This window comes from Strigops habroptila, chromosome 1 (genome assembly GCF_004027225.2).
Source record: "Strigops habroptila isolate Jane chromosome 1, bStrHab1.2.pri, whole genome shotgun sequence".
In the NCBI taxonomy this organism is placed as follows: domain Eukaryota; kingdom Metazoa; phylum Chordata; class Aves; order Psittaciformes; family Psittacidae; genus Strigops; species Strigops habroptila.
In genome coordinates, this window is record NC_044277.2 from 43434143 (window position 1) to 43455614 (window position 21472).

At 41.6% G+C, this 21472-nt stretch overlaps 1 protein-coding gene across 10 annotated transcripts in view; it reads right to left on the reverse strand.

Annotated features, from left to right (window-relative positions):
- Positions 1-21472, reverse strand: part of DTNA (dystrobrevin alpha) — a 228091-nt gene that overhangs the window by 182391 nt on the left and 24228 nt on the right. For 4 of the 10 annotated variants that reach the window (XM_030482884.1, XM_030482875.1, XM_030482812.1 and 1 more), the window contains exon 1: positions 1049-1069. The exons of 5 other annotated variants lie outside the window; for them this stretch is intronic. In XM_030482884.1, coding sequence (XP_030338744.1) covers positions 1049-1065 — 17 coding nt within the window. In that variant the 5' untranslated portion in view covers positions 1066-1069. Of the gene's footprint in view, positions 1-1048; positions 1071-21472 lie in introns of those variants that run through there. One more of the 10 variants, XM_030482953.1, reaches the window with a different exon arrangement.

Below are 21472 nucleotides of genomic sequence, written 5' to 3' on the forward strand. Positions count from 1 at the left end.
ACTAACATGTCAGGAATTCCGAGTATGTTTGTGTGAACTGCCACCAAATCCAAAACTGGGAGCTCCTCTACTACAAGAGTACAACATGCGTGCCCAGAATAAATGGTAAAAACGATGTTGGCATTTAGGTGATTCTCATTCAAAGCACAGATTCAGATGAAACTGTCAGTATACAAGTTCTTGCTATGTAACAAATACTACATCTAACTTCCTACTGAGTTTCTGATATTCCAAAATCCTTTTGGCCATAGGATCACCACAACTTCACCAGAAATATTTGAGAAATAGCCTAAAAAAAACCCTCACTGTGAATTGATGTATCTGCTGGATACTGAAATCACTTCTGATAAGTTGTAGAAAGAACATGATAGCCTGAATCTTCTTTTTGCTCACAAATTCACTACTGAAGTGAGGACTATCAGAGGAATGCGCACATTTAATTACTTCTTGAAGGACTTTGTTCAGAGAAAACAAGAGGGACAAAATGTTTACTAAAAAACCCAACAACCACAAAACAAAGCCCCAAATGCCAAGTAAAAGTATTATTTGGGAACAAGCAAACAAAAACATTAAACTTCATTAACCCTGCTTGTGATCAAATTCACTCATGAGGAAATAGTAGGTAAGTGAAACCACAGCCAAACATGCAAACAAACATTGATCACATGGAAACATGGAAAACAACTCACTTTTCAACTTTGTAATAATAAGCAGCATTTCAAACAGCATATCCCACTGATGAAGAGCAAAGGTATATAACAAAATTCAGTTGCTGGGAAAACAACACTCAAAACTGTTATGGTAAGATTATTAAAACTCAAGACTCCCTAGGCGTGCCAAGATAAGTAACCTTGTGGGTTAACACTTCACTGAGGAATAAAGTTCAAACAATCTGTATGGGGAAAACAGCAGGGAATAAATCACACAGGGAAAGCATTGCTTAAGTATCTACCTCATCCTACAGGAACTGCCGAGTGCGCTGAAAGCAGAAGCAAAGCCCAGAGGAACCACTGAGGCAAACGTATGCAAAGGCAGGCTTCCTACTTACCCTGTGGTATGCACCATGATCTCTTTTGCCACCTTAGTAAGTCCAAAGAATCCAGAATGATGGTTTTTTTAAGAGAATAGTCATTAGAGGAGACAGAGGCAATCTGACAGGCAGAGCTTTGTGAGAAGCCAGGCAGAGAGGGATGAATTTAAACCCTGGCTCAAGATGCTGTGCATTCTGTGTCTATCTTTAACTTCTAAATGATTTGGTTTCACATTCCTCTGAAGTCCTGCTGGCAGATGCCTCTGTGCAGCTTTACCAATCGCAGGCACCCGGGCCCCCTCCCCTCCCCTTCCTCCCTCCCTTTCCCCAAGCCTGCCACTCCACCCCCATCTCCCCCATCCCCAGAGTCCAGGTTTGAATCCCGGAGCCAGCGACTGAATTGCAGTCAGAAATAGGATGGCAAGAAAACCTCTTCTGTAGGGGAAGACTGCGAGCTCTAGGGCTGGGGGAAGAAAGCAATTCACCCTCTGTTGCATGAAGCTTCTGCAGAGGCTCATATTTGGATGTTTACACCACTTCTGCCTGTGCAGATTGCTTTACTGAGGAATGGCGTAGAAACAAAACACAAAATAAAACAAGATTTTACCAGATCTTAAAACACAAAACTTCTGGGCTTCCACTCTTAGCACGTTTGTGGCTCCTGATAGAAACCATGCGTTGCAATGTTGTTCAGAAGTCAGACTCTGAAATTCAGACTACTGATTAATGGCAGCATTCAAGGTCATTGAAATAGGGGAAAAAAAGTCCTTCCATGTAACCCAGAAGGTCAGTATCCCTCCCAGCAACTTCAGGAGTCATTAGCACTGACACAAACACCTGGCTCTTAATATGAGCCTTTTGAAGCAGTGGCTTTTAAATTGTAAACACGCATTCAGTTTGAATACTGCTTGCCATCAAGACGGCCTTATCTCAGACAGGGGTGGGAGTGGAACAAGCCACAAGACTATGTAAAACATATGAATTATTGAACACTTTCAGTTGCAACTGGAAAATATCAATTGGCAGTCACACCCATTCAAACTGAGTAACATGGGAAATGTCTCTGCTTTACACTCTTCAGCCTTTGAGCGGCTGGAACCAAGAGGGGTTCATTTGTACCCAGGGATGCAGCCAAGCAAGCAGTGAGCACAGGCTGGGGTGGGGCAAGGCCAAGCTATGCCCAAAATTACTTAGCTAACAACACCATTTACAAATGCCTTGCCAATGCCCTATTTGATGAGGAATTACACTTCTCAGAGCACCAGTGTTGAGAGGCTGGACTGATTTAGTAGTAAAACTAATCATGCGTTTACTTCAGGCTAACAAAGGAAATAGCTCAAACTTGAGAAGGCCTAAAGCGGAGCGGGGCAGGGGAGGGAAACATCCAAAGGGCGGTATCTTAGTGTGCACTAAATAAGCCTGCACTTCATCTCCTGACAGCTACTCTTCATGATGCTGCCTGATAACATACATGTAACATATAAAGTTTGATGAAAACAGTAGCTCCACAACTATTTTCATGGTCAGTCCCACAGACTGACAGGAAGGCAAGAGCTGCTCTTAACCTAGAGTCAGCTCAGGTTCGTAGACCTGGAAAAGCTGCCAGCAATATACAAATATTAAAGAACAAACTAGATGACAACTTCTGAAAAGCCAAAAGATTTATTTTGTATCACTAACCCTTGCTACTATTAGCAAAGCCAGACTTCAGTAACATAGAATCATAGAATCATGGAATGGTTTGGGTTGGAAGGGACCTTAAAGCTCACCCAGTTCCAACCCCCCTGCCATGGGCAGCGACACCTTCCACTAAACCAGGTTGCTCAAAGCCCCGTCCAACCTGGCCTTAAACACTTAAGAGAGACAAGAGAGAAAGTACAAAGAAAAGTTGTGCCTTTGTGGCTGAGGGCTCCTTTTTAATTAGGACAAAAAGGAAGGAAGAAAGAAGCTCCCCATGGAAGAAGGTGTGATGGACAAATGTGGTGGTTCAGAAGTGAAGTCATCAACAGGAAGGATTAAGACAACAAAGAGAGGGAAATCCAAAGAAGCACGTCCACACTTTCATCTAAACTTGTGTATTTCCCTTACTAAATATGGGGAAGAAGAGATTGGATTTTAGATCCTCTAAAAGAACACGTCAAGTGTTTGCTTCCCATGTCTCTTATAAGTTATTTATAAATCTGAGAGTATGGGGTGGAGGTGGGGGGTGTGGAGCTTCAGAAAACAGGATGCTGGAAATTACTGTGAAACCTTGGATGTCAATGTGGACAGCATGATCCCAATCCCATGAATGGGACAGTCAGAGGTCATATATCCAAAACCTCTATCACATAAGCCAAAGGAAAAGGCAAGTGTCTGGTTTCCTCATCTGAAGAGACGCGCAATAATACCAGCGTCTAATGTGCAACTTGAAGTGTACAGCGGGAGGAGATTTACCATGGCTCTGAGAGGGAATACTACTCCTTCCCTCCCAGCAGGGTCTATTGCTTATAACCATCACCAATGTAATAGATCGGGGACCTCTGTGGCATTAAATTTGGGATATATGAATACATACTAATCGCAAGCTCTTGTGGAGGAGTGGGAGCAGGAGCTGGTGTGGGAGCAGAGGAGGGAGCGGCAGGGTAATTTGGTACCAGGACAAGTGTAAATAGGTAACATGTTTGGAACCATGTGACTTCCTTCCCATTCCCAATTTAGCCCAGTGCCTAAGAGACATGATCCGTCCCTTCATGTTTAGCTATTTTTAACGCGCACAGAATTTGCTCTTTGTCTTCCCTCGTCTGTCAGTGTCTTGAATTCATTTGTCTTGGCAGTCTTAAGGTTTGGGCTTACTGGGACAAGCAACATCTTCTACCCTAGGGGCTCAGTCCTTCTAGGTCTTACTCAGAGTATATCTTGCTCTTAGGAATGATCTTGTTGACCTCTGCAGATGATTTCAACACAGGTTTGTTCAAGAGTAAGCGCTTTGAGCAGGGGACTGGCATTGCACTGACAGGAACGCAGTTCCTGCCTGTCCCAGTGGATCCAGCACACTGACTTTATTTGGCATTACTCCATGTACACATGCCTCACACTGCCAGCCCACCTCCAGCCTTGGCTACTCAGCTACGTGGTTACACCAAGAGCCCTCTCCACCACAGTCAAACAGGCGGGGTTTCGCCAAGTGTCGACTCATGAGTTGCTTCTCTCCCGATTATCATTTTACTGGAAGTGACAGGGATCAGCTTTAGAAACTGGTGGAGACGGGGAGCTCTCGGTGGCACCCTGCAGCACCCACTCCCTTGCTGCCCTCCACAACACAGCCTCCGGCACAGTAGGATACGTATCCTCTGGAAGGCAGCCCAGGGGACTGAGGGGGGCTCACACCAGGCAGGACACTGCCATGGTCTCCCAGTGCGGTCTGACTGCTCTGAGAATACTCCTCCCACCATTTCCAGGAAGCTCACTGGGTAGCGGGAGGAAGCTAACACTGTTCAGATGGGTTAGCTCTGCTATTTGCAAAACATGTTCAAACTGCCTGAATTCTCAGTAAGCATTAATGAAGTAAATGGGGAATGCACTCGGTACATGGAGTACGTACTCCATGAACAGTTTTGCAGCAACAGAGGATTTTCTGTGCTGGCTTTTCTATTCTTGATTTCTCTGTTTCCGTGATTCAAGCTATGTGGGAAGAAGGGAGATCGTCCACAGTCATGTATCTAAGCTTCAGGAACAAGTTGTATTTTCAACCAATCCCTTTTACAGAATAAAGAAAAACCCCATGATTTACTTTTGAACATTTCTTCCCTTTTTCCTATGTTTTGCATTTGTACTTTGGCAGAGGTTTTTTTACAAACCCATGTTTTAAACCAGTGTTTATCATCATATATAAGCATGTCACATCTACAAGAGCCAGGATATAAAGGCTTTGGCTTAATTTTTGTACACAAGGACAAAGGATGGACATTCTGTAAGTAAGCAACTTACAAAAAACTCTGTGCACTTGCCCTGTTATCTGCAAAATCAAACCATTCTTTACCAGATGCAGTTTCAAGTTTACTTGAAAAAGACCTAAGAGGACAAGTAGAACAGCTCTGCTTCCATTTGTCTTTAATCCAAATGCTAAATACAGGAAAAAGACTATTTTTTTTCTTAGCTGTCCAACTGATCAGCAACATGAAGATCTCCGAGATATAATAAAATACAGAGAAGTTTAAAAAAAATGAGGTTTTGTAGGTAAAAGGTTTAATTTTACCACACTGAAAGGAAAAATATTTTTCTAAAAATAAGTAAGCCAGGTAAACCCCATCCCACATAGCGCTGAGCCCTGGAAAAGTCTTTCCTTGCCCGATGGCATTCATGGATAAATAAAAAGGCTATAGCATTCATTATTGGCCCTCTACCCGAACTTGAAGGGTTTGAAGTAGCAGCTATAGTTTATTAAAGTTGCTTGGTGAGCAGTGCATCTCATGAAGTTTTCCTAAGGATTTATGACCCTTTCTTCTTTATTGCTCCTAAGAACAGTAATCCCCGTTCCATCTAAACTCTCACGAGCACTCCTACCCCTCAGGACACAAGTGTTGCCCACCCACGCTTTCAGTTTCTTTTAATGTACCATGAAACCAACCTGCACCGCCATCTCCACCATAGTGCCTTTAATTTCCCCAGGCCTCCACGGTTCTCCTTCTTCCAGGTACTGCCCCGATCAGTACTCCCACCGCCTTCCACACACCCTTCTGTACTTTCTCCCTACTTGGGGAAAAAGCAGCAAGCAGGTCATGGAGCTGGTTCAGAGCTGTGTGTGCTCAGACTAGGAGCTGTTTCAAGAGGGGAATGTTGCCTGTCCTGTCCTTTTTGGGGTGCTATCTTGAATCCCATTTCACGAGAGTCAAGGAGAATCAGTATAGCTGAGATTTCTTCCCGTGTTAAATTTAGCAGGAAGCATTTAATGAGTTCAAAACTACTGGCTGTGGCCAGAAGTGTGAGAAAAACAAACATAGCACCATTGTTTTCCCTTAGAAATCCAAACTCAGAAGGAAAACTAAATAAACAAACATCCCACACACCAGCTACAAACATTCATGACACAGACTTTGCTCCAGCACTAGATACACTCTACCTCCTCCATGGTAAGAACCCCCTACTGCTTTGAAGGCTTCACGTCTGCTCTAACCAAGTATACAAAAGGTAACTAAGACTGCTGATTAAGAGAGCTCATTCGCAGCCTGTTCCTGAAATTAATAACTGAAACAAGGAAGTTCAGGTTGGATACAAGGAAGAAGTTCTTCACTGCAAGGCTGGTGAGACACTGGCACATGTTGCCCAGAGAAGCTGTGGCTGCCCCATCCCTGGCAGTGTTCAAGGCCAGGCTGGACGGGGCTTGGAGCAACCTGGTCTAGTGGAAGGTCTCCCTGTCCATGGCAGGGAGGTTGGAACTAGATGAGCTTTAAGGTCCCTTCCAATCCAAACTATTCTGTGATTCTGTGATTCTATGAAATGCTTGTGAAAGTAAACACTGCAACACCAAAATTTGTCTTGTGTCAACCTTCCCCTGAAATTAATGTCCTTATTCCTGACATTATGATATTGAGTATTTTTGTTATGGAAATGGCTCTGTCACCCGGTCTCACTCCAGTACCTTGGTTTCATTGCAGCTGAAAAAGGTCTGCATTAAGTTATTTCATAAAAATGCCACAAATGTTATACATTTCTATTTGACCGGACAGACAACCACAGGCCTCTGGTGGAAACTCAGCCAGTGCCTGAAGTGTGCGTGCAGGCAGACATGCATGTGGATGGAGTCACACACACACACACGCTTTGTTTCAGAACTGGAAGAGGATAATCTATGAAAGAGATTCTCTGTTCAGTTGAGCCAAAGGTAGGAACAATCCCCTTTCATTCATCCCACATACCACTTAAAATCCCTCCTGCTCTAAAAGAAAACTCACTTTATTCTACCCTCCAGATGAAAAATGGAAAAAAGAGGAAATTACTTTTTTTTAAGGAAAGAAGTACATAGCAAGAATAGAGAAGGAGGCCTGCAAGTCTCAGAAACTGCTAATGACACCTGGAGCATTAATATATAGGCCAACCACACGAATCCCATCAGATCAGTTATGTAAAAGCAAGCAGCATCTGACTTACTCTCTGTAATGCATCAGTGCTCTGCAGGAGTTGGGGGAGACGTCTTTGCCACACAGCCCTCTCTTGCCCTCTCAGTCCTAGCCCCAAGGTGCACATAGACCCCTCGGGTTTGCGGGGTAATATGCCAGAAGGGGAGGTTTAGATCAGCTGGAGGGTCTGGGCTGGGACGGGAGCAGCCAGGGTGAGACAGCCTGGGAGAAGCTTGTCCTACTGCTCCCTCTGCTGTACCCATCCTGCCGAGAAATCCCAAATGTCACACAGAGAAGCTGGATGGCACTTTTCAGCGACAGAGCTGCAGGTAACACAGACCCAGAGAGACTTGGAAAAAGGGTAAAGTCGTGGCTGATGAGGAAGAAACCACCACCACACTCAGGAGATGTCACAGCACGGGCCTTTGTGCATTTAACGTATCGAATCTCTTTTGCTCTGTACCTGTCAGGGTTATCCTTATGCCCCCAGAACAGTGCAGGAAAATAATGCCTCTCCTTGGGCGTGATCATCTTGCCATATAACACACACTTAGATAATGAGCTCATCTTATGAGATGCATGGGTGTCAGGATCAGCCGCAGAGAAAGACCCATGGAGGGAGCTCGCCTTCCAGGGCTGCCGGCAGCAGCCGAGCACCACGTCAGGCAATGCAGACAGCAAAGGGGGAGAAACACGTTAGTACCCCGCCAAATTTGAACACGAAGCATAGGCAAAAAAAGCAGAAAGGGGAAAAATGGCTTATGGAAATGGAGTCAATTAATCACGGGAATTACCAATCTGACTGTCATAGACATGTTTGTTTTAACCTGCAACCATCCGAACACAGCTCCAGTCAATAATCCCACTCTGTATGCTTATTTCTGAGGGCTGAGAACTTGGCGGTGTTGGATAGCACCTACAAAAGACATCTGCACCTGCCATAAAAGCATTTATTTGAACGTAAGGAAAACTTGTACCTCAAGAAAAATACATATTTTCAAATGCTTAGACATTACAATCTGCTTTTTGCGACCTTCAGAGCAATATTTCAGCTACTCCACAATTTCCTTTCAGCACTGATTTATCGAAATCTAAACTAGAGTAGAAGCCATTTCAAAGGAAGAAATCCCTCTCAAGCACTTTCCCCTGAGAAGGTGCACACTCATCAGAATAGGGAGGAATGATGAGAAGAATCAGCACCTTCAGGAAAAGTGGACACTTCCATAATAAAAGAGGTGATGAAAGCCTGGGATGTAACATTTTAGGTCTTTGAAAGACCAGACATGCACTCATCTTAAACATTTTGGAGAATTTCAGGAACTTTACACGACTTTTAACAGAAACAAAACAAAATCCCCTTCCTAATACCAATATGAGATTAAAAAAAATAATCAGTGAATTCCAGAAAGGCAATGTTAATAGGTTAACTGCATTCCCTTTTTTCTCCATGCCCCAAGTATTTCCTTTTATAATATAGACATCTACCAGCTCATGAAAATACTTTAAGCTGGACTTTATGATATAACCTGGTGATAAAGTGAATTACATTTAAACGCCAAAGTAATCTATGGAACAGAGCAAATTTGGAAGAAACTCATGCAGTAATCTTAAAGTTGTGAAAATGCACTTGGTCATGACCTAATTGTGCTCTAAATTCTTCAGTTTCAGTTTTTGCCAACCTCTGTGAGCCATGTGAAGCTACAGTTGTATTAGAGCGGGTGCTGCAGCAGTATTGAGTCCCACCCCTAAGTGAGTGGCTCCAGCAAAGGCATGGGACATGACAATCTGGGGCAGAACACAGCCCATTCTTTTCAAAGGCAGTACTCCAGATTTACATAAATGCAAACAAATGAGTTTGGCCTCAGGACTGACACAATATACCTAATTCACACTTGTCCAGTTTACATGGTAGAAGCTGGCATGGAGCTTTAAAATACAACCTAAACTAACAACTTCCACAGGAAAACTGAGATATTGAGAAATATTTTATCTGTAATAATCCATAATAATTACAAATCATTCTGACATTATCCTGTGAAGCATCATGGCAAACAGCCCGCAAATATATAATGTGTATGGCACAGAGACCAAGCATAGGTCTGGGCATAATCTACTTGCTGTCAGATACTACAAAGCTGCTATGAATAAACATGCTCCTTATTATAGCACCTCCTCCCACCTCTCTGAATTCATCACGTTTATCCCCAAATACCATAAATTCTTTGTTTGCAACAGTGTAGGCTTTATGTAAGAGCCTCAGACACTACAGTGCAAATTATTTGTACTCTTCGCTACAAAGTCTTGCTCCAGATCTTGGTGACTGAATACTCACTACCTGAGGGAAATCAAATTAACAGCAGCTGAGACAGAACTATTAAAGGCATGTTTTCCCCTATGTACAGTAGTCTGTTAACATATCCACAGGCATCAGGAGGGTGAGGATAAAGCAAGGACATTTCTCTGCACCACCACTATCCTTCACATTACTGTCTATTTTTGTGAAGGAGCAGCGCATGTAGTGATATCGATAGGCACTGGGGTTCCTCAGGCCTCAACTCCAGCATGCAGTTTTCACAGACACACATACAATGAAGACACTAGCTTCCAAAATAAATCAAGCAAGCTTTTTGCTTAAGACTACAGAGGTAACTGCAAGGTTGTTCCTGGTTGTAAGCGTAATGATACAAGAAGCGGTGCACCAAAAGCCTGACACCCCTGCCCTCTCTTCCCCTGCCCTCAAGCCCTCAGGAGGCAGCACCCAGCATCCAGAGAAGGCGAAGGGTTTGGAATGGCACTTGGCCCCCTTCTGCACAACCTGCCAGGCCAAGATGCTCACAAAGGAACTGTATTTGCCCCCTGCATTAAGCCCTCCTGTGCAGTCAGGGAGATGAAGTCTCTACTGTTTCCAGAGGAGGGTAAAGCCACATCCTCTAAATGTTCAGGGTGACACAATTCTATGTTCTATGGTGGCATTTGCTTTTGTTCCTGGGAATACCACTGTGAAATGCAGGTAGTCACAGCATCCCCATGTCACAGAGACCACCACACTATGCCTCTGCTTATCCGTGGGGTGAATACATCATGGACAGTGTGGGCTTGCAGTTAAACACCGTGCTAGCAGAGGTAGGAGACCTTATCTCTGTTAGATAAGGTCTCAGTTAGCTCTGCCACAGATTTGCTTTATGAATTTGGGAATTTACAAATTTACTTTCTCCCTCCTATTTTTCATCTGTTTTGTCTACCTAGGCATCAGTGAGTTTATGATGGGTGATATGTTTCTAGGTGTTTAAACTAAAAATCTGAGCTTGGACCTCCTAGCACTACTGCAACTAAAATACTAACCATTGTTTAGGGAGCATTTTGATTCCATTTAGTAAACGAAAAAAAATAACTAAGTCAAAGAAGAAAAAATGCACCTTGCTTCAAAAGCCTCTTTAATCAGGCCCAGAATGTGAATCAATGCTGAGCACAAAGATATAAATTTGGCTTAATGAAAACTGAATAGACCAAAAAATAACAAAAGAAGTCTCTCTACAAAAGGTATGGATTCGACCCAGCCAGTAAATAATTAAAGCCCTCTCTGTTCCCTTCCACTTTCTATTTTAAGGCTTTTCATTATATGGGATCAAAGTCAGCTCGAGTTGGAGAGAGTTAGACAAATCCATCACGGAGGCAGAATGAATGTATGATCTCATCCCCTGTGAGAGCAGCCCGACGGTGCCACCTGTTTGAACCACTTCTGATGACACTGGCAATGTCAAGCACACTGCTCAAAATGCAAGGGGGGTTGTGGAAACTCCCTCCACCTAAGCAAACAAAATGAAAGAACTGTAAATCTGGAATCAAGAATGCTACAGGCACATGGGGCTGCAAAAGGAGCAGCCACAGAAAGGGTTCAGGCATCAGGAAGATAAACCACCAGGAGTCTTGGGAAATCAGCTGTATGAAGAAAAACTGCCTTCTGTTTGGAGAGGAGCGAATGAGGAGAGAGACGATGAATGCGGGATAGCTGTATACAAATTATACACAGTAAAAAGAAGGGAAAGAATTTATTTTCTCATACAAAAAGAATATGTTGCAGCCAAAGGATAGAACAATTAAGGATATATCAAAGAAAAGTTAAACAAGGAGTTTTAAACTGACAGGCAAATTTAAAAGAGATTAAGGAAAATTCTGTTCTACCTTTTTAAACTTCAAGCTTTGTTTACCCTGTGGAGCTGTCTGCATCATAATATAATTGGGACCAAAAAGGACTATTAAAAAAAATATTCATTAGACTGTTAATGAATTCCTGCATGTTCCCATTAGAAACTCATTTGTTTTAAAAAGAAAGAATATAATCCTTAATGAACCTTGCTTTTTTTTAAGCAATAGAAGACAAACATTTATACTTCCTGACACAAGCAATGATTAAATGTCAGGGTTTAAGACATTCCCCTTAAGGGGAATCCCCAGGGATTAAGAAAAGCCCCCTTTTGTCACATTATTCCACAACTGTCAACTGGCCAGTTCCTGAGCACTGTCAGGAACAATGTGCTGGGTCAGATCCAACACACCAATGTTTGGTTAACACTGAAGTTCAATCAAGAGCTTTCTGTCTAAAACTTTTGTTCAAGAAAAAAGATTACAGCCTTGGGAGTATACCATAAAACTTTGCTTTCTAAAGCATTTTGTGCTCTGACTGCCAGTAGCTAGCAGCACTTGAAGAGGAAGACAGCAAGCACGTATCAACTATACTTGCTTTGGTGTGTAAAAACACTTTGGCCTAGATTTGGGTCAAGATACACTATTTCACTTCTTTGAGCCGCTTGACATGTTCAATGCAAACTTGACTTCTGGTCTGCCACTGCATTAAGAGTATTTGCAGTTCTATTTGTTGCAAGGTCTTCTGGCTGATGAAACTTACCACTACACTGCGATATGAGTCAAACTGTAAAAGTATTACAGATAGCAAAAAAATCTCACTGCTGTGAAATTTATGCAATTCATTTCTCAGAGTCCACTGAACTGAAAACAAAGAGGCAGGTTAGCACATCACTACCTGAAAGGGCTGTTTCAAAACATCCTCTGGATAAGGACTGCAGAGCAGGACCTTTTTTCCCAGTGAGAAAATGTGCCCTGGGAAGGAGCAGAGACCCCAGCCAGCAATGTTCTTATGGGTGACCTCATTAGCATCTCGTGTGTGAGAACATCTTTAAATGTGTGATTCTCCTGTTTACTTTGAGCTGGTTCTCTAATCAAATTCATAGAATTACTTTCATTTGGTACCAGACAGATAAATAAACCCACATTATTCAGGCTCAACAGTTTTTCAAACGGGGAAAAAAGAAAAAAAAAAAAGAAATAATCCTGCAATAAAAAATGAGATTGGAAAGGTTTTGATGCCTTATGTGGGAGTTAGCTGTATGCAGAATTGAACTATATTTTCTTGGTTTAGCTGAACTAAGCTGTACTGACAAGAGTATGCTGAATTAGATCCGGTTGTAACCTGAGGTGAACCTGCAGGATAAATCTTACGTCATTGTATTGCTGCAGTTCTTTCTCTTTCCCATAAGCAAATGTGGCTCACTTCCCTCAGTCTCTGAAATGCCATATCGGGTGTGCTGGCCATGGGGTAGAAGTCTAAATAGAGCATGTTTGGATTTATCATTTCACGCCTCTGGGAATAGAACTGAGCTACTAGGAGAGACAGAAGTAAGACTACAAAGGCAAGAGGGAGGCAAAAGTGAAGATCTTTTAAAGATCTTAGAATCATAGAATGGTTAGGGTTGGAAAGATAAGGGGGGTATTAAAATGTACCCTGTGTTAAAAGACGTTCATCCACATTTCTGATTTAGACTTTGGATTTTTGTCTACCCAGGGCAAAACCAGCCTATGCTCCCCCCACACCCCTAGGTGTGTAGGGATAGCTTGCCTTGCATCATGAGGTAACTGAAACTCACTAGGGATGATGCCAAGCCCTTTATGGCTACAGTATATTAAAAATATCCATTCACACAGCTTTGTAGGATAAGATATAACCCTCCCAAGAGACTGAGGATTCCTCAGCATGAAAGACAATGAGGACACACGGTATTTGGCATGGCAATCCTCTCTGCCAAATTTCCATGACCGTTACTGCTTCAGAGACATAACCAAACAGGTAGTACTGCTTCTTACATTCTACTTTACAGCCAGACCTACAAAACATGCTCTGTGTTATGCCTTCAGATGTGTTTCTGAGCACCAATCTACTTTCTCTTTGCCAGAAGCCAAGTTGGAAGCTGGAAGCCTCAGTTGTGACAAAGTGAATGGGTACGTAACCCTCTATCACCTCAGTACCTGATGGCTCCTTTCTTTGTTAGCATTATCCCTGACTTTCTGTGGCATGGCTGACCACACAGGAGCCCTTCCTGGATTAATCTGTATACTTATAAGAAAAGCAACGCTATTTGTAGTTGCTCTAGCTAGGTAATAGATTGACCCCTGCTCCATTGCAGCAGGTCTTTGCCCGCAGAGCCCTGGAAGGAGTCTTCTCCCTGCTCAGCTGGAATGGTAGGACGCTATAAAATTGATTCAGGAGGTAGGTTTGGAAAGGAGAGGAAGGCAATCGTTCAGAGTACACCACTGCTGACTGCAAAACCACGGGCTGATACACTGTCTGCCTTTATCATAAAACAAGTCAGCTAGGAACAGGAGTGGTGCAGCAAGGACAGGAGACACACCTGGTCTGGGTTAAGCCTGCAGAACCACTAACCACATTTACAAATAACAACCAAAGTGCTAAGGATGATATTCCAGGCTTTTGAGATCCCATTTACTTGAAAAATGTTTTTCTTTTCCATTTACACTGGCAGTGGACAACAGACAGTCTGTTTTGAGGACCTTCCGTGCTGTCAGGAATTCTCTTGCTACTACAGGTTTCTCCTTTCTAAGAGCTATGGCGCCTAATGTAATTTTCCAACCCTGTATATATATATTATTTTTAATAATAAGTTCAAGTACATAATCTTGATAATGATTTTTCTCATGTATATTCAAGCTCATACGCAATGAAGATGTTCTGGAGACACCGTGGTTTTGCTTAATGAAAATATAAATGTCTATATAATTCCATAACTTTGGGCCTTGAATAACTGGAAATCCTCCTCCTACATAATTTGTCATGATTTCCTCTGTATGAGTTCAATGTAAAAAATGCACAGCTAAATTATGCAGGACTATAAACTTACATAACTGTTTGTAAGACAGAAGAACATAAAAAATAAAGCGGCTTTAATAGTTCAGAATATAGGGATGTCTAACACAGAGCTAAGATGAACTATAATTTGTCCTTTAGGTGGACAGGTTTACTAGTATTTAATTAGTGTAAACAGAAGTAAATGTAAGAATATGCTGTCATTCCTCAAAACATAGGGAAACCAAGAGCTGGCAGAACTAATTACAAAGCAGCTATATGAACAAACAGAAACATAATGTGTAGATATGTCAATTTACATTAAGAGATCACCTATCTCTTGCCTTAGTTTCCCCTCTTGGAGCAGCAGCAGATGCACCCACGTCTCACTGGTGTCACTTGCACACAGTCTGGGGTATTAGGCATGCACAGCAAGCATACATTATTTCTTTCATTGCCTACTAACACATTTATCAAGAGCCCACCCTTTACACCTTTTGGTAGTTTGCATTCTCCTTCTTCTCTTGGAGCAGAGTCTCACATTCCCCATGCTGCCTTCTCCTACTCTCAATGCAAAAATCTGAAGGGAAATAAAATCCATCAATCCTCTACTTGGCTTATTAAAACTCTCTCACACTGTTCAGCATTCCCTGTGGCCCTGCAACTCAAGCTCTTAGCTTTCTACTTGCAGGGCTCTTTAATCCTGCAGCTTTCTATCTGGATGGCTATGGGCAAATCCCACCACAATTTGCCCAACCCCTGGTCTCTTTTCCTAGTCCCTGCTAAGAACCTTTGCTCTCTCTTGTGGTCCCTCCTACCTCTGCTGAAACAGCAAAAAACCTTTTACAAGGTCACATACATACCCCCAGTCAGGTGTTCGTTGACTTACGATGAAAACCACGGGATAGCATAAATGAACCCAGGGCGTTCATAGTGTAAGGAACTCTTGTTATAAATTATACTTAGATACAAGCAGAAATGGGGATGAAAGTGGGTTCATTAGCAAATGTCAGCTCTTCAGCATACTCCAAGCATGTGCATTTGGAAATTCTTGTTGCTCTACCTCATGCAAATTCCAGTTTGCAGCTCTCTTTGCACTGTTCTCCCATCAGGTGTGTGAATGAAGCATAGAAATAATTTATCACCTCCACTCTCACAAAAGAATTAAATTAAAAATAGCAGTAAGGCAACGCATTTAACAGGGCAGTAAAACAGAACCACGACAACCGCAGGCTTGCTCCTTCCTCCCTATAGCAAATCCTGCAATGGGAGGGAGGCTGCATCTCTGCTTGGGATCCTTCTACCAGGTTTTGCTGTTTATTGAGGGGAAAGTCACTATGGGATAAGCGCCAAAACCCATGCCTGTCCTCTCATCCCTTTGTTGGTTTGGAGGAGCTGATAATCTTGCTGACAGCCCTTTTCCATGCTAATGCTCTTCTAGAGACACTTGCCAGCCAAGCATCATGGGGGTCCATTTTGTTGAGAAGGCTCCTCAATTTATGGGAGCTTTACTGTAAACCTAATACAGGTTGTTATTTTCTAACTTTGACTCTTTCATGGGTGGGCAGTGCTATCAATATCCACAGTCTGCCCACTCCTTTCCTACCATACAAGACGTTGCAAGTCTGATCCTCAGGACACTCAGGGACTAGCAAAATAGCAAGACATGACTTGTACTGCCAACGTCCACTTGAAACAACTAATTTTATCAAAACCAAAGGGCATCAATTAGGTCCCTGCAAAACTGCAAACATTAATCGGAGCATTAAAAACCCAAGGGGCTAAAGATGTCATACAAACATCTCTGTGCAACAATTCCTTCTAAGCAAACATTGCAGTAATAGTAGCAGAAGGAAAAATTTTTGTCTGTGGTATGCAAGTAGTACTCAGCTAACAAAACTCCTCAGCTGGTCCCTAAGGTGCATGAAACTGTGCTCACTGTTGGATTTCCAAAACACACAAAAATATTTATCTGCATATTTTAAATCACTGTCAGATCTAAGGTGCAGGCAGCTGGGGATAAAAAAAAGGGGATGGTGACAACCTGGATAGGGATTGGATGTTTTGGCTTATTTGAGTATTTTATATTTAAGAATATATTTGGCCTCTGGTATTTAAGGGGTTTCTCTATAGAACACTCATACAACAATGGAGGTATATCCTACAAGAAATGTATGTGTGCTATTTCCATCAATGTTAGTGGATTTATGGGTGAAGTGAGACTCAGCCCTGGTCCACAATTCCAGCACAAAGGCCCTTTGCTTCACAGAAGACAATGAATGTACGAAGGAGTATCAAGGACAGAGAAGCTACCCAGGGGTACTTCTCTGCAGTCTTTCGCACAGCACTCAGAGGAGATATTTGCCATCTGCAACGATGCTGTCACACAGGGTGATTTAGGAGCAGGCTAGGGAAAAGGATCATGGGACCCAGCGGTTCACAGGTCCTGAGCACAGAGCGCTCACAACAGCAGCTGACTCTGACCGTGAAGAGCAGCGGTGGCAGAGCCAACTCGAAGTGTTAAATCTCTTCTAGCCCTTGGTCAGTGATCTGCTCAGCCTCACTATGCACGCATTTGTCACACAGGAGTGGTGGCTCTCTCTGAAAAATTCATGCTAACGGTAGGAAAACCAGTTAACATACTTCCTATAGTTTTATGCACAAATGCCTAGAGCGTTCCCACCTAATGCATACATAAATTAAACCTCAGTAACCGTGAATTTTGTTACTGGAAAAAAACCACATGAAACAATACAAGTTTTCCTAATGCTTCTGCCACATGCAGAGTAAGCACTGTTGTGAAAGCTATGTGCTCAGGATGTGTTAATTGCCAGCTCCCAGGAGCATTCCCTTTAGACTACTCCACATCTTCCTATATCAGAGCCTTTACGACAGTGTGATGAAAGTCACCGACTCGAATTTTGAAAGTAAATTATTGCAGTTTCAATTTATAACATAATCATTAAGTATCAGGTCATTTCTTCATAAAATTCTGCTGCAGCTTACTACGGTTCTGCATCAGTAATAAATATTTACTTACCCTTAAATTACTCTGAAAATACTTTTCATATGATTAAACCAGGTCCTTTTCACTAGAACAGAAGTATTTTTCACTTGGAAGAAAATGAGATCTGTGTGTGTCCTATATCCTCAAACTTTCTTAGCTGCCAGTTTTTAAAAGAATATTTTGAACAAGACAAAAAACACCACAAATCCAGCCCTTTAGTGTCTGTTTTACATCTCTGTTAGGCAAAAGGCATCAGGACACCAAAGCCATTAACCTCTTTTGGTGAGGGTCACTGCATTTATGACATGACAGAAGTACCAGCAGAAGGAGTCACATACACTTAATTGTATAGGCTACTAGCACATAAAATAACCAAATGGTTAAACAAAAATAGCGTGCCAAACTCTGTATCCGACGTCTATACACTGCCACACGACCACCAAGAACTTGCATGTTAACTTGCTAGTAAGAGTTCAGAATAGTTTTCAAACTCACAAAAGTTCAGAAAAGGCAGATGAGTAGGTAGCAAAATGGCGTTTTTTCTATCTGAAAACATGACACTTCATTAGTATGTGACAGAAATAATTCCTCCCTTTGCTAAAAACGATTTGCTTTTCTGTATGCACTCAGGTTGGCAATTGCTTTTATTGTTCCGATAAGCCATTCCACAGTATCTTAAGATTTTTCCTGGGGCAAACTAAGAGAGCAAATTACTTCATAAGCAATTTTGCCTTGAACGATTTTGCACTTTAGATTGTAGATAAACATGCCTTCACAACTGCTGTTCTTAACTTACACCTCCACTGATGTGTCCTGTATCTTAATTTCTTACTGCTGTGAGGTCACAAATCTTTCATGGCCTGACTTCACCAAGGATCTACATGACGGTCAAGACCTGACACCAGAACCCAACAGCTACATTCCCTGGTTAGAAATCTCAGCTCTGTACACTTTTACAGAGATATTTCTGCTGCCTTTGCTGGCATTTTGCTGTTTTTCTGAGCTATTAAATCATTCATCTGCCAACATAGAGTTCATCACATAAACCTGTAAAGTCACCATTTTCAGAGCATACTTTCAAAGACAAATTCATATAAAGGCTTTATATAGATAAACAAACCTGCAGAGCAAAATACACAGTATACCACAAGGGTGGTAGGACGTAGTAGGACTTGAATGTAAATGCTGAGTAGAGCGGTATTGCAGCCTACTCTCTATTAGATTACTTACAGTAAGACTTCCATTTTGATTTGCAAAGCCAATTGCTGCTTCTCGCCTAGTCAATACAATTCCGAACATAAGGTTCATCTCAATAAACATATCTATTACAGTGCCTTAGAAAACTTACTTTCTCTGTACTGATCTTTGCTTTCTATTCAGAGCAGCTACTTCACACCTGGTATTTTCAAAGGCTGTTAACCTAGACCTTACTCTTGGCAAGAAGTCTACAGATGTGAGTTGAGACAATGGTAAAGTAGAATTAAATACTCCCAGAACACTCAGTGAGTATTTTTACCTTTTCAGCACAGATCCTGTTAAGACTGCTAAATATATGGAATGTCCATATGTTCTGCTTGCCCAGACTCCAATGAGAATAAAGAGGACAAAAGACTAATTTGTAAGGGTTTCATTTGCTACAAGAATTTTATGTATGGTGAGTTATACTACGTAAAATAACCCTAATGCTGCTTCATGTATTTTGCACAGTCAGCTTTATCACATGAAGTCTGAAGATCCAATTAAAATTTAAAAAGAACAATTACCTTTTAAAAAGTAGACTGAGTTAACAAAAGGGACAGTCTGATCATTCAGTGACAATAAGACCATATTCTAGGTAAAGACAGCCTGAGCAGCTAAGCTATAGAAAAGTGTTCAAATACTCAACATTTGATCGTACTTCTTGTAATATTTTCACGGCAGCCTTAGCAATGCCAATTAGAGCAAAGATTGAGAAAAAGCCCAAAAGGCTGATTTGGGTTTGACTTTCATTTTATTCCATTTTACAGAATAGCACTGGCTCTTGAAAAGGAGCTAAAAAAGTACATTAAGATTTGTTATCTCCGAAGAGAATGCCTTCCCAGCTTTTACAAATAATCTGGCAAAGGCTGAAGAAGTTAAGATGGCTGGTTTTTCTTGACTGTATGGTTGTCTTTTGTCTTGTTGCCGTCATATGGCTTCCCTGGATATTTAGATAGGAACAGTGAATGCACCAAAACAACAGGAGTTGTCATTTGCAGTCTTCTCACTGAGTCCAAAGGACTGATAAGCTGGCCATTTAAGAGTCAAATATTTCAAGGAGTGAGCGATACTCTTGAGCAAAGGGCAGAGTCATGTTTGCCGTCTTATTCTCTGCAATGCAGGTATTTATTTCGTCCTCCATGAAGCAGATGCTGCAACTACAGAATGTATTCTGTAAAATCAAGTTCTATTTATGCTCTTGCCCACATTTAGCCTCAGTTAGAAAACATTTCCTTTCCAAAATCCTTGAGTTCTACTGTAAGCATTTCCTAGGGAAATACTATCGTATATAACACAGTCACTTCATGGGAAAAGAATGACAGAGCCTTAATAAAACTGATGAACTCTAAAGCTTTTAGAACCAGCTCACATCCAGAGTAAGACAACATGGCTAAATCTTTGTCCAAAGCAGAAGACAGAGTGTGGTGAACTGGAATTATACAGAAAATTCAGCAGCAAGAGGGCTGGCAGTTAGGGCAAGGTCAGTACAACACAGACTTGTCCAAGACCAGGAGAGAGAAAACACATGGATGCTAGAAGCACACAAGCCACCTGAGAGTTGTTCATGTAATCTAAGGTTTGCAAGGAAATTCATGATGGCAAACTACAAAGCAGAAGGAGTGAAACGAGACCTACTCAGTGTTCTATCGAATAGAGCCCCTTAAGTACCTACATATTTACTACAAGACATTGTAAAGCTGCACAGTCTGAAGTCAGATTTTATATCTGCATGCAAAATCCAGCTGTGGAAAACCTCATGTGAGTTATTTCCACTTGAGAATTTTTTCTTGTTTCACTGATACTCCTTGAAAACAGGTTTAAAGTATAGTCACGTGAGTGAGTGATGAATTTTAACGTATATTGTGCTAAGCTACTGTCCTTTATCTGAGGTAACAAAGATCATCTGAATGCAAAGCAGAAAAGCATACCTTAAACCACCATTTTGTACCAAGCATTTGTGGTTAGTGAGCACTCTTCATCCATTTCAGGGCTGAAATAAAAGGTAGCACAAGCCAACACTTTGGTTTAAAGTAAAGTTTGCACTAAAACAGCCTAGGCAAGCTCACACAGGAGTGCACCTCCATTGGGAAACAAACTTTTCAGCTGTCTGAAGTATCCTACCAATCGTCTAGATTCCTAGATATCTAGATTTCTAGATATCTATTTCTAGATAAATTAGACAACTCCAATTAAAATCAATGTCTACACAAGATTTTACCTTAATTTAACTCCGCCTGCTTATATTCAGATAGTGCAACCATCCTTTGTAAAAAGTGGCCTAGGAAATCAACTTCCAGCTCATATGAAGTTTATAGCTGTTGTTTGTAATTACTTCTGGAGCTTTTGCAAAAACGTGTTGCTCTAAAATGAACCAATTAATTTTAGCAGTTTTATTGCCTTACTCCTACTAAACACAGGCCAAATTTATAAGCTTGTAGAGGTTAATTTTTACCCCTTCATATGCACATAGAGTAGCTGAAAATAAACAAGACATGTTTGCAGGGTGCAAAGCTGAAGTTTCGAAGTGAGATCATGGGAAAACGCACAGACGACAGTAGTTGGCGCAATGAAATGAAGTTAATAAAGGAAAAATTAATACCGGGAAATTAGTATATTTCTTGACAGTAGATCTATTATGCTCTGGAACATTTTCTTGAGGGAAGCAGTGGGAGAGCTCCATTACTTCAGTAATTTAAATTTAGACCGATAAAAAAGTAGTAAATGTATAGCACAATATAGAATAATTCTATATAGGAAGGGCAATGAAGTAGATGACTAATAAGCCTTTCTTTCTAACAGCTATGAATCATACAAGCGCAATTGTGGCTTGACATTGGCTTCTCTATGCTTGGATGGCAACGCAGACAGATAGGCTCTCACATGGTACTAGTTGGTAATGTTTGGAGGAACCAATTCTTCATATGCAATAAACCATAAACACA